This window comes from Pavona decussata, unplaced genomic scaffold (assembly GCF_977016875.1).
Source record: "Pavona decussata unplaced genomic scaffold, jaPavDecu1.1 SCAFFOLD_14, whole genome shotgun sequence".
NCBI lineage: Eukaryota > Metazoa > Cnidaria > Anthozoa > Scleractinia > Agariciidae > Pavona > Pavona decussata.
Genome location: NW_028145437.1, coordinates 78,575 through 92,714, shown reverse-complemented (window position 1 = coordinate 92,714; position 14,140 = coordinate 78,575). Strand labels below are relative to the sequence as shown.

Genomic DNA, 14,140 nt, shown 5'->3' with positions numbered 1-14,140 from the left:
AGTCATTTAGCGCTTCATTTCTTGCTACAGATTTTCCAAAAGCACAATAATAAATTTCCCCAAAACCTTTAGACGACTTTGTATTACTGGGAAACTGGGCTGATACACGCCTGCAGCGATAAACAGCAACAAAGCTTACCGCGAATCAAAACTAGAATTTTTCAAGTCTTGACATGTATAAAGTGATTCATCACTTTAAATCTGATCCTACTGGGCTGAATGTAAAGAGCCCATGAAAGAAGAAGAGTTACGAACCCGTCACACCAAAATGACTCAGTGATATACCGAAAACCGCGGAGTAAGCGAATGCGGCCACTCGGCCGAACACCTCATTAATTATTTCACCGGATAAAAAATGTGAGTATGTAACCACAACTATGTTTTAACATTGGTAAGATAAAGGTTTGTCGTCCTATATATTAAGCCCAAAGTTACTTGACAATCAACTAAAACGAAACGGAACTGAACTTCCGTTAGTTTCGGAACTTGACTGTTGTTTCACGTCCTGTAGTGGTAGGAAGAATTTAATGCGGCTAATGTTTGCACCAGACGTTTTTCTTTCGTCAAAACAGAAAAATAAAGGATAATCGTTAAAAGACACCCACCACTAAATATCATAACAGGCGATCAACCTATAAGTTTTAACATAAGTTATCACATATATTGTGACGTGGACGGAAGAACATCGGATGCCACGGCGTACGCACTTATTTTAAATTGCCGTCTGAACTTGAACTCATATAAATCATACCTGTCAACAAGGTCCAAGCTGAAGGAAGTTCCCTCAAAACTATTTAACTCCCTGGCGCCTGAACCTTCATGTTTACGGAAGTTAGACCGTTCAGCGGTCATTTTTTTTTTTTAATTTTGTACGGTTGCTCACCACATCTGGTACATCAAGAAAGTAAAATAAAAGGGGGATCATCGTGCCTGCTTCATCTCTACAGGAATAGAAAAATAATCTGTGTTTTCGTGTTGACAGTCGTATCATCGCACTGTCTTTGAAAGGAAAGTTTGGAGCCAGCGACAAAATGGAAACTGGGACTGGGGAGAGACGCCCACTTCACACGCGCTGCGAGGATCCACGCTATCGACACTCCACGCCTCGCGAGTTCGCGATCCCATAAGAATAGAACAAAAATTCTTCAATTTTCTATACATCATTGTATTTTGTTTTGTTTTATCTTGAAATAAAAATATGGGTTCACCTCGCTCGTTTAGGAGAAACCGACTAACAACTTCGCCACCGTACTTAGCTCAGACTCAAATCAAAGCCACAATGTTCTGAAAGTGCGCGCGCACAGTTAACAACGCAAAAAAATATGCGCACTTAGGATGCGCAATGAAATTGAATAGAATCACACTAAGATGACACTACTTTAAGTCGAACCACTGCCACATGATCGACAAATCCACAAAATCTACAAAAATTAACGAATAAATTATATTTTGCCGTGCGTCTGCAGTTCTGATAATGCACAGATGACGCCAAAACGTGGTGAGAACAAAAAAGTACGCTTAGAGCCACATGTGAGTATCGTGGCTGATGTTCTTACCACGTTTTGACGTCCTCTGTGTATCATCGGAGCCTCTGGCTGGACTCTGTATTCTGATCACTCACACCAAACAATGACGTCATTTGTGCTTCTATACTCCAAAGTTGCCTCCTCAAATCCCCGTGCTGATTAATAGCCCCTACCCTGAATATACTGGATCAACAGGGTAGCGCTCTTAACCTGTTGGCTTATTATTAAAAAAATTTTTCAAACTTTTTTTTACTGTCAAGCTCTAGCAGTTCTGAACCGCAAAATTCCATTCGATTCAATAATTACTCTTCTTTCCCACCCCCACCCCCGGCCCCCCGAAAACAAGCCCTCCCTGACAAAAAAGAAGCAAACGAGCACAAGCGACGGGGCGTTTTCTGTTTACGCACCGAAGTTATTAGCCTCCCTCGGAGGAAAGTTTGCGTGACGAGCCAAAAGAGCGTCTGTGAGGGAGGCTTCGAAGTTATGGGATAAACTGCTACTTGAAGTAAGAAGCTCAGACACTCTAGCTAGTTTTAAATGCATAGTTGTCAGTAAGGGCATCAAGACTTAGTGGGATGCTCCTAATACCTTCTTCTTCTTCTTCTTCTTCTTCTTCTTCTTCTTCTTCTTCTTCTCATTATTATTGTTATTATTATTATTATTATTATTATTATTACTATTACTATTATTATTATTATTATTATTATTATTATTATTTATTATTACTACTATTATTTTCTTATTATTTTTTGGCATTTTTAGAGGTTAAAAATTTGAATGTAATTCACATTTGACGAAAACAGGTAATGGGCTCCCAAGGGGAGCCATTTTTTCTTCCTGGTAGTAAACTTTGGTAATTACAGAGCTCTTGGCCTGTGTTGCACCAACTGCCTTTTTTCAACTAATTTTTGAAGATGATTGTTCTTTTTACGCGCTTTAAAAAAGAAGCGATACATTCAAGGAAAAGGTTATAAAAAGTGAATTTACAATGACAAGTTACCAAGGGAGTGAAAGGTGGATTATTCAAGATTCGAAGGACGGCTATTGTTCGAGAAACTGCAGTTTTCACACTAAGCGACTGCTCCGACGTACCTGACGCATGCGTACAACTATATCATCCGAGCGGTGGCAGCCATGGACAGATGTTTAGGCCTAATAAAGGAGAAATATGTATGTACTTTATTTATGTCTGCCGAATATCTTGTGACTTTAGACCGCAGAGTAAATTGAGTGAAGAATGTTCGGATTCGGTGGGACGAATTAACACTATGTCTCTCTGGGAGCCTTGAAGCACTGTTAGTCGTCTCCAATCGATATCACGTCGACAAAGCCAAATATTATGCGACAGTATTACTTGGACACCTTGAACTGACAGACAGTTTTCAAATTATTAATACTTTTACCCTTCCCGGTGTTGCCTGTTGCTGATCTGTGATAGTATTTCATCAGAAACAAGCTTAAATTGTCAACAAAAACTACGCTAGAGACCCTGGCGCGGCACGGAATCCACTGATGCTGAACAATTCGATGATAATAACTCGTACACAAGGAAGTGAGAATCAGTCGCAGGCTTTTCTATGGCTCGCAAGCAAATGAGAAACTTTGAAGATTTTGATAAAATACAATAGAACATGTCCGAATAAAGGTCGTCACTGATAAATTCAATGAATAGAAAACAGCAATTGCCAGAAAGTCCCATTAAGATTAGCTGCCAGTGCTCACGACAAAGGGAAAAAGGGCGCTAAAAATCCGAATTCCTGGCTGTTTATCACTAGCTAAACTGTAAACTAATCCTTGAAATTATGAACACGGTCATTAAAGAAAAATCAAGTAACTTTTCCACCTCAAAAGCCGCCGGTTCTTTTAAAATCATTCCTCCCTTTAATTTTTATATTAGTTTGAATTAATATAACGCCCCAATATTCGTAAGCTTCACACCCTGAGACCTGAAGTTTTTTAGCTATGTAACTCAAGAAAAGTAAGAAATGTTTATCGTTTTTCTGAAGATTCTCAACAGGCCATTTTCTAGTCGGTGTATCCATTGCTTTTCAATGGATACATAAGCAATCTACCTATATCAAGTAAAACTGTAATTAAGAACCGGCGCTTTTGTGGCATCTTGTTATTGCGTGTTTAAAGTTACTATAATTTTGACAGTTCTTGTTGTTTTGTTCGCTAATCCCTTTAAGCTCTCTGCGTCCAGCAGAGCTCACAGTGGCGGTTTAAGTGACTCAATTCCATCTCGCCACCCTAAACGGCTTCCATTCAATTACTAAGACATGTCACACATTTTAAGGTCGGTCATCGTAATAACACTTCCTTGTGCGTTAGACAAAGCAAAACGTTTGCCAACTTAGAAAGTAAGCCACCTGCACTCTAACAGCTGAGCTTTTGTTTTATCTTGTTTGCATAATGAACTTGGAAAAATTGCTGCAGACATTGCGTGCAATAAACTGAATTGTTTGTTTTAAGGGTGAGGGTAATCCAAGCGTGATCTTATCTACATAGGCGTGGTAGCTTCTCAGCTTTGTGGACGCCCAAGAAAAGTCATGTCTTTTGAGATTACAGGTGTCGCGAGGTATTTGTCACAACTCGGCTGACTGAACGACCTGACCTTACCCTAAAATCGATAAGCTTCCCAAAATTGCACTCTTGTTTCTCCAATAAGAAGCCAACGGCCCAACGTTTAATTGCTAGCTTACTTTTTGATTCGTGTGGATCTGTTCCAGCGCTCGGCTCCATTTGCATGAATTTTTAAAGACAGGTTGTTAAAACAACTGCCCTTGCTGGTTATGTCTTTAGTTCAAGTATCCACACAGCCGGACAAACAGCGTAACGGAGGTAAGGCAAACTCGTGTCTTGCTCTTTTCTGTCTTAAGGGATGTAGATTTCTCAGCCCAAACATTTATGACTATTTGACCTCTAAGTTTGACAAAAACACGTTTTTTGCTAGCTCACCAGTTATCACAAGTCCAATATTGCAAGTTTCTTAGGGTTTTTACATTGCTAAGCTAAGCTGTACTTTCCGTGAAGTCCTTTTCAATTTGATGGATGCATTTCCCCCATCCACAGAAACTAATTTTAGTTCTGGTCAAACTGGCCTTAAAATATCTCCTCCTTTCACTTTTCTAATGGCTGTTATTAATATCTGTGTTCTACTGCGGTGTTATCCGTGGAGGGTGACTAGTAGCTCCTCCTTACATTACATGTTTTGGTGCCATGTTCACCGACCATACCAAGTGTTATCCTAGGCATAGTATTGATGAACCGTTCAGGCTTTCCACAAACGCGTTTATAGGCTTATTAAGAGAACTTCACACCACTTTTTAGCGTGGTTTTGTTTTCTAAAGTGCCTCCCTGTTGTGTGACATAAAAGAACCTCGAAATCTTGGATTATTTCTCACCGGGATCGTACAAAAACATTGTGTTTTTCTCACTTTGTTTAATGTCACTGACATCTCCACTAGGGAGTTTTCGTGTTATAAGGTATAATTCCTGTCCATCACCTAAAATTCTCACCAAGACAACAGTTACAACAAACAAACCTATGTTGTAAGGTGTTTTTACAAGGCGTGTAATATATAACGGGTAATTTCTGTTCATCTCCACCCATGCATACCAACTGTTTACAAACTAGCGGCCCAGAAAACCAACAGTTGATAGAAATTTGTAGCTTTGAAATGAATGTAAATTCAGTCTACCTTGACATTTAGAAAACTGTCTGAGAACTGTTGTAATAATAACGATTTTTGTCACGTTTTCCGGCCTTAAAATTTAGCTACGACTAGCAGGTGTTATTTCCTGATATTATAAAACCATTAAGCACTTATCGACTGGTCCGCCCCAAGCTGTTTTGGCGCGAAATGACGAAAGCCCTAAATACGAAACTATATTTTTGAAATATTTACGAAACGACCACTTGCTTTCCTGGAGATGTTTTGCTATTCTGACAAGTTTTTTTCCTACTTTTCTTGAGAATTCGTCAGTGAAAGAAAAAGGAAAAACGAAAAAGGTCCATTCATCCCGGAAACAGCTTGTTCACAGTTGTTGCATGTGATAGTTTGTAACGAGCTTTCATTGTTAAGCGCACGTGATAACTAATACACCTGTTTCACGCATGCACGATTTCACAGACTTTGAACAGCAACGCAAAGCAAGCATCAAGGAATCGTGAGAAAGTTTGACACAGATTCCACAGCTGAGCAAATTGAGATTGTGTTCCCAGTTGTATGAAAATCAAATTCAAAATAATGGCAGTTTTCTCAAGTGCGGTGGTTCCGAAAATTTAGAGTGGATTTTTAACAGGTTGTTTTCTAAGCTCCCTCAGAAACAAATGCGTTGGCCTGACTTTTGGTACGTTCAACTCTTGGAGTTGTCAACGGCGATTTAATAAAAACTGTTGTTACAGATAAAAGATTTAGGAAACGCTATGTATTCAGTACCAAGACACACATCGTGAAATGGGCGCCTCGAATATCATTCATGAGAAAATGCAGCCTGTAATTTATGATTTCTGAAGCATTTGTACAACCTCAGACTTTTCTTCCAAATTCAGCTTTTCTTCACCTACAAATCTCATCAAAACTTCTGTGTAGCCTACACAGAATATATAGCTGGATGCAACTCTTCATTGTAGTTTGAAAGGGAGTTTACTATAACTGTAATTAACTGCAAAGGAAATCCTTCAATCCTAAATAACTCTCTAATTAAAGATATTTTTTTTTTCCACAAATAGTTTATCAAATTTTAGACGCTTTTATTCGTGAAAATATGCTTCGAAGATTGCTCAGCTTTCGCAGACCGAAAGTGGAAGGAAAGGAAACTACAGACGAACCCCAGAAGGAAAACATTGATTGTAACAAACAGGTACAGTGTTAATACATATTCTTTCATCTTATCATCTACAACTAATCGATTTTAAAGCTTTCTCTTGGAACAAAATAAGGTTTGTAAGAATTTTTTTTTTATTGTATCAAGAGACCTGCTGTCATTGTATTGCAGGAGTCATCCTTGGACAAAATGCGACAAGAAACCAACATTTTTACAGCTCAGCCAGATACGACCAAGAAAATTGAATCGAAGGAGATTAGCAAGGTCGAAAAAAACTATCATATTCCATGTGACGAACTCGACAGGAAAGCTACAAACGACAAGGACTTGAACCATCTAGTTCCTGACTCATGTGCAACACTTGAAAGTTCTGCTCTCTCGGATACTGAAAGGTATGAAAAAAAAAATAATTCTCCAAATAACTAGAATATTAAAAACAGGACATATATGTTGCCATTTAGAAAACAGCCTTATAACTCTGGAAAAAAATTAAAACTCAGGCAGTTTTGTTTCAAGTTCTGGCTGCTATTGTTCAACATCTCAAAGTCCCTATTGACCTCCAGACAAATGACTCCTTGATACAAGGGCTTCCCCTGGTTTATGTACTCTGAGCAACTTCCTCAAAAGGAATACTGGTTACTCTCCCCTTCTCTCATCTCCATTTTGCTACGTCTTCCGCTGTAACGACCTACCAACTTACCAAAAGCCGCCTGAGTTTGTGTCCTAAGTTTTGCTTGTTATTCATAGTCTATCGTTATGCCAACAATAGACTATTGTTTATGAATCCGACTCTAGGGTTAGCGCCAATTGTAAAATCGATTTTATTTAGTTAGCGAAATACGGGGGTTTAGTGAATTACTATCCTGCTTCTACAGTTTGAAGTTGGCTACTTTCAATATTCCAACTAAAATGATCAGTTAAAATGCTGTTGCAAAACTGAATCCTTGTAAGCTTCTTAATGGGGGTTAGCATTAATCAATCAATCAACCAATCAATCAATCAATCAATCAATCAATCAATCAATCAATCAATCAATCAATCAATCAACCGATCAATCAGGCTTTAAGTCAGAGACAAGGCTTCGTACCAATGACCCCAGGGCTTTACACATAAATAAACTTTATTTTCTATCCTTCGTTGCTTCAGTGAGGTGAAGCCAGGCTGTGAGAACATCAAAGACGAAACGTCTACTGCGGATGAGTCAGATCGCTGCGAAAGCTCCACATCTGGGGATGACAAAGATGAAAGTGGCATTGAGCAAGATTTCGAACCGAAGACTAATGAACAGATAGATCATTTGAATATTGATCATTCCAGCAAAGAATTGAAAAAGGAACTTGAAAGTCCTAAGAGTCCTCCAGTGCCCGCACTAATACCAATCAACCTCAAGTCCCACCTTAAGAGAAATGATGAAGTAAAAACTCTAAATCAACGTTCTAGACCTGGCACGATTGACCAAGTAGGGAGTAGCAGCGAGGGCTCTCCTGAGAAATCACTCAAGTTAATACCGTCAAGCAACAACAAAAAACAGAACTCACCTTACAGGCCACAATTCCAAAGGAGGCCCCTCAATATAAAACCTACGAGACAGCCCCATCGCAACAAGGCCCCAGAAATGTTCGCAGACATTATCATAAAGGATCGTTCCAGGACAAGGTCGCAGTATCCTTCTCCAGTGAGGAAGGGCATTTTGAAACATCCAAATGGCTCGAAATATGCGGTAACTGGTGCTAAGTATGCGAAGACGCAAAAGAAAAACAAACTAGTATCTTCTAAAGGTATGGCTTTTCATTCGGTTAAGAGATATTAAAACAAACAATTTCTTTTATTTTTCAAATTTAAGATGGTCTCAATCTAAGAAAACCTGAAGAAAGGATAGCATTGTGAATAAGTCGCGAATAAGCCGCTTGAGGTTTGAAAGAGCTGTTAGCTCACTGAGAAGGTTTAGTTTATTTCAAATGAGTGTAGTTACAACATTCCTTCCGATTTATATTGACCCAGTCAGAGCAACTGAAAATCTTCCATAAATTGTATTTAATTCATTCTTCAAACGATGAGAAGTGCACAAAGCACACGCAAACAATATCCTTTGGTGATATTTTGTTCATTCTCGTTATTTTACGCGCCCAAGGAGTATGACTCGCTATATTTCGAGCGAGCACTTCTGTCGTGACAACATAACGCCACATCCTGTGTGTTGAAAAGCAACCTTTCTGGTCCCCAAATGTGCTGCCTTTGTAATGACATCTGCAAATGGTTAGACTTTCTAGTCTTCTCGGCGGATAAGGACGATAAACCGTAGGTCCCGTCTCACAACACTTATTCCTAATAATAATCTGTGGGACGTTAAAGAACCCTTGGCACTGTTCAAAAAGAGTAGGACGTGGAGTTCCCGGTGTCATGGTCTATCTGATTAGAGCCATTGTTCATTGACCCTGAAAAGAATCAATTTAAGGCCTTGCATGGTACGGCGCCTGATTACTTATGCCATTTCATATCTGTCTTGCCGCCGTCTAAATATAATTTAAGGCGCAACGACGACTCTGCAACTTTATTAGCTTTCCCGACAATAAGAACCAAGAAGACCCTGGCGGATAGATCGTTTAGTTGTGCTGCCCCTAGACTTTGGAATCTGCTTCCTATCACAATAAGATCTATTTCCAGTTTAGATATTTTTAAAATTAGACTTAAAACGTTTTTGTTTAATAGGGCATTTAATTAGTTACTATAGTTATTATAATTAAATTGCATTGATGAATTATTTTATTTATTTATGGAATTTTAGAATTGTAATTTTGAACTTCTATTTTATTTTCAATTTAATATTTATTGTAAGGCGCAATTGAATATTTTTATAGAAACTGCGCGGTATAAATTTAAATTTATTATTATTATTATTATTATTATTATTATTATTATTATTATTATTATTATTATTAAAAGCCCCAAGGGGGAGTGGTCAATTTCATATATACATACACATGCAGGGCAAAATGTACATTTCTGTGGCCTGGCTGATTATGATTTGACCATATACATTGTAAGGGCCAGAAATTAAATTACAATAGAACCTGTATTAAACGGTCACTCTCGGGGAATGGCGTAAGTGACAGGTTGCACAGAATACATGTCAACCACAGCAAAACACGATATTTCATGTTACCTTTGGTAACTTAATGTTCAGTTTATGCTCAAAAGCACTCCCAAAATAACAATAAAAATGGGGTTTTTAAGTACCGCAAAGGAGAACATAGTTTAAAGTGGACTAATGAAACATTAACGCCAAGATCCTACAGCTCAGTCAGTATTGCAGGTCATTCGAGATTCAGTTATCTGGCACGCTATTCGTTACCCTGTTTTAGTGGTTTTCTTTTATAAAGTGACCGTTTAAAACAGGCCAAGACAGTATAAACAGCTCGTTGGGACTTAGTAAAAGGTGACCGCTTGATAGAGGTCAAAATTACGGTAATTATGGGAAGTAATTTTCTGGACTTTGACAATTGACCGCTTAATAGACGGTGACAGCTTAATAAGGTGCGACTCGGTAGTTGCTTATACTATAGACTGTGTGTATTTTTCCTCATTCTCTCACTAACACACCAAGTAAGTGTTTTATTGCAGTACGCTGGTATGTTGAAGTGCAGTTGTTACCTTGTTAAGTTTGTGGCAGTTCAGTGGTAATGTATGTGTCGTTTGTACTTCGTATGTCTGTGAGGTGCGTATACTTAACAATTTTCCTGCAAAATCGCGCGGCATATCGCCTGATACTAAAATCAGGGGATATGCCACGCGATTGAGCGAGATAATTGTTTTTGTTATTCAACAAAGCACAGTTTTATTTCATGAAAAGCAGGAGATGATCTTTAAATGCCATTTGTCTCTCTGACGTACGAAATTACGTATATCGCAGGACTATGGACGACAAATATTTGGTGTACCATAAGTATATTTGGGCAGTGTACAATGTGTTGAATAACAATGTTGCTTTTTGTTTGCTTAATGTTGTAATCATTGTCAGTCTCAATTAGTTTCCATCACACTGCTCGAATCCAACGGTTAGCTGAGTTGTTGAGAAGGGCATAGCTTCCACCTGCAGAGTAACAAAAGGCCGTAACGGTCGTGAGGCTTGAATAACTCTTTATCAGGTTTTCATCATTTAACACGTCGTCCGATTTTGTTAATCACTCGGATGATTACAGACCGAATTGAACTCCACTCAGTCCTATTACCATTATTTATCATAACCATTACAATTTCCGAGAACAATGGCTGTGACAAATAAACAAAGTTCTAGCGAGACGTTTCGCCGGGAGGATGTCCTATTATAGCGTGCGCAATGGCGTGCGTTGTCGGCCAACTATTTGGGAATGACGTATACACTGTTCTATTAAAATGCTTTAGCCATGCCTACTGATAGCCAATCAGAATCGTGAACTTTGTTATAGTTATGATTAATATTCAAATCATGGTTGCTGATAACCAGTCAGATTCGAAAATTTTGTTACTTTGTTATATTGGCACTATATCAGAAAACATTGAAGTTTCCTTGGTTTTAGAACCAGTATTTCAGCAAATTACAAGTGAATAAAGAAAACGATTTTATGATTTGATGTTTGTCTAATGACAAAATAGAAAATTAAAGGAAATTCGTTTTCCATAAGCTGACGTTCCTACTAATACTTATTTGTGGAGTATACATTCTGTGTGATGCCCTTGAAATTAACCAAAACTTCATACATTTCTCACTGAGGTGTAACTGTCAGTTATTATTTGTGATTTCTCTAATTGCAGGAAAGACTATCTCTGTGTCTTCTGACAGCGGGCTCAGTGATGGGGAGGGTTCCAGCGGTGAAGAGCAAAAGCGTATGCCTGTGAAAAAGATCTTCAGTAACCAGGAAGCATTGCGAAAGAAAATCGATGATTTAAATGGCATGCTGAAAACAATGGAACAACAAAAAGTCGAGCTTCAGACCGTGCTCCGTATTGTAGAAGGCTGGTCCGAGGATTTACGAAACGTGGATAGAACCAACCTGGGTGTCCCGTATATTAGAGCTGTGAAGCAAACACTTGGTAAATTTTACGCCATGTTGAAACTGTTGAACGTAGCCATGCTCAAACTATTAACCACATTCTCTACATTTAACGCTGAGTTCAATGCAACTAACCCCAGACGTGAGCTTCTAAAACCTCCGGAACACATTTCGGGCCCGTAAAGCTATTTTATCTGTGCAATGCTTATTGCCAGAAATTCTATTTTTAATCATTCTGAAATAAAGGCATACAATATTAAGAAATTGACAAGGTAAGGTACACATATTGGGCTATCATACTCCTCCGAATTGATCACTTTCCTTGCCTTCTCTTTCTTTTAACAGCAAAACAGCGTGGGGCATTGAGCAGCAAAAAAAGTGACTTCAACAGAAGATTAACTAATCTGAAAGGAGTTGAAGCGCCTTTCAATGAAGAGTTCAGTAATCTCATTCAACAACTCAGGAAGGAGATTACATATGTGGTTCGAAATCAAAGGAAATACAGCGCGAGAAGCGTGGAAAACATTCGGCAGCTCCAGGGTAGAGTTATTGGCACGTGCACCGCCATCCTTGCAGTTTATTACGAAGGATAGCTAACATTTTATGTAAAATCCGTAGGTCTGCATTATACAGACAAACAGTGATTTGGTAAACATTATTTTTATTATTTTTTGATTGATGAAAAATATTGGTAATTCTATGACCTTGCATTGGCTAGCTTTTTCCTTGGATCTCTTCTTTTTTCTAACAATTTTAAGGCCTTTATTGATTTCAATTGGGATACGATTACTACTAGAAAAATTAACCCACGGTGAACCACCAAAAGCAACAATTAAAGAAAGCAGATTCTTGTGCTCAACTTAAATCTTTCCTCACCTATTTTTTAAATTGCGTATCTTTAGGAAATCATGCGTCTACAGACTTGTGTAAAATCAGTGGTACTTGCCTGACTTTGGTATTGGTAACGAATTTTAGTGAAAAGTACGTTTAGGAGGAACTACACTGGAAGAGAGGTCTAGCTCATTTTGTCTTTCATACAGCTGCAGACTTAGCAGCGAATTGGAGCCAGATTCTATCGGATAAACAAATATGTTTTTTTATTGTTAGTTTAATAAAATGTCAGAAAAAAAAAAAACAATTGAAAGATTGTTGAAAGTTATGTCAGTCTACTGAATGTTAAAAAAAAAACTTTCCAGGGACCGGCCGACAAGGGTTGCCAAGACAAGAAAAAAATAACTAAAACCTCAAACATTTTAATTGTTCTACTCTCATCAAGCATCACTTATCGACTCCTCTTCCCTCCCACAGTCCTTTCCTTCACGTCAGACTAACCTCATTTACAATGATGGCAGGCAGTTTGCTACAAGAATCGGCTTCTCTTTCGTATGGATATATGAGGAGATCTGTAACCTATAATATAATCCAGCAGGCGTCTTTCTTGGACATATGTCAAACAAGTGTCTGACGGTGAAGACATGCGCAAGTAATCGCAAACCTTGTCTCATATTTGCAGATTCGAGGGCCGCATAAACTGAAGCCATCAGATATTGTCGTTTGATTGTGATTGGCCAAAATGTGTCACGTGAACCAATACGTCCCAGCTAAAACTGGGGCCTATTCGATGATATTCCCCATGTCAGTTTAAAAGTAGAGTCATTTCAATACGATGAAAGATGTTATTTCTCGATGGAAGAGTAGCTAATGTTTCGCTTTTGTAACGGACGATGCGTTTAAAAGATAATGTCAAAATGCGATGGCACAAAACACAAAGGGTTAAGATCCTCCGCACGCCCTCAGTCTGTCATACGTTCGCTTTCAAAGAAATATTTGAAGTATAATAAACACTATAAGCTAAACTTGACGTTAGAATTATCCGATCCACGAATGTTTGTTTTTGTTTGTCGAGCCTTTTCCTCGAACCTCACAGTTCTCCGTGAGTTTAGTTCTCAAAACGTTTCGTTTCTTGGAGTCAGCAAAATATCCGTACATAGTTCGTTTTTCCAAAGCGCCCATTCTATTTTAGCATACCTCAGTGATCGACTATTGCGTAACGCGCAATCTGATTGGCTACACAGGTGCCGTTTATCGATCGATAGACGGCAGTTTGTCAGAGCGCGCGCGATTTAGCATGCATCATTGCACAAATATATCAAAATTTATGAAATAAAAAGATTTTTTTGCTTCATAGATCGATCACTGAGGTATGCTAAAACAATTAGACGGCTTGCTCTCGGTTTCTATCGCCTTTGATAGTTGGCTCGGGGCTTCGCCCCTCGCCAACTATCAGCCGATAGAAACCTCGCGCTCGCCGTCTAATTGTTAAATATTTGGTTCTTTTTTAAAAACTTCCCGGTAGACGTCGGTAGAAAAGGGCCCGTCTGCCTTAACTTGATTTAAAGGGCCTATGTCATCCCAGGCGTTGATGAGAAACACTTTAAAATAGTTGGCCCAACTTTTTCAAATACCGTCAGAGAGTTCAGGAAGCTGTTTTCGTCTGTTTGAATCGCGTTCATTCTCGGAAAGTTAGCTGAATGTTTTATTTACAAACGTTCTTTAGTAATTACAAAAGCTGTAAGTTCGATATTTCGTTATTTTTGAAAGCTTTTGCAACGGCGGTAAAACAAAAATCCCGCAACAAGTTGTATGCAAATTTAGTCTCAACCGGACGTTACTGCGCATGTGCCCCAGCTTACATAGTCATTTTAAGGACGGTGCCTACTTTTGCTACTGCGCTTTTTTAATGGCGGTGCCTGC

At 38.7% G+C, this 14,140-nt stretch overlaps 1 protein-coding gene and 1 long non-coding RNA gene across 2 annotated transcripts in view; one reads left to right on the top strand and one right to left on the bottom strand.

Annotated features, from left to right (window-relative positions):
* Window positions 1-14,140, bottom strand: part of LOC146487536 (uncharacterized) — a 105,581-nt gene that overhangs the window by 91,226 nt on the left and 215 nt on the right. The window lies entirely within an intron of this gene.
* LOC146487537 (uncharacterized) lies at window positions 3,992-12,549 on the top strand. Its single transcript, XM_085129492.1, has 6 exons — window positions 3,992-4,367; window positions 6,262-6,392; window positions 6,528-6,748; window positions 7,503-8,134; window positions 11,148-11,426; window positions 11,732-12,549. The coding sequence occupies exons 1-6, from the start codon at window positions 4,319-4,321 to the stop codon at window positions 11,977-11,979; spliced, it is 1,560 nt and encodes a 519-aa protein (XP_084985618.1). The 5' UTR covers window positions 3,992-4,318; the 3' UTR covers window positions 11,980-12,549.

What these genes read in the sequence shown, in the direction of transcription:
- LOC146487537 (XM_085129492.1), top strand. Translation starts at nt 4,319, where the DNA reads ATGTCTTTAGTTCAAGTATCCACACAGCCGGACAAACAGCGTAACGGA. An exon ending in ACATTGATTGTAACAAACAG is followed by an intron (nt 6,393 to 6,527) that starts GTACAGTGTTAA and finishes ATTGTATTGCAG; the next exon opens with GAGTCATCCTTGGACAAAAT. An exon ending in GCTCTCTCGGATACTGAAAG is followed by an intron (nt 6,749 to 7,502) that starts GTATGAAAAAAA and finishes TCGTTGCTTCAG; the next exon opens with TGAGGTGAAGCCAGGCTGTG.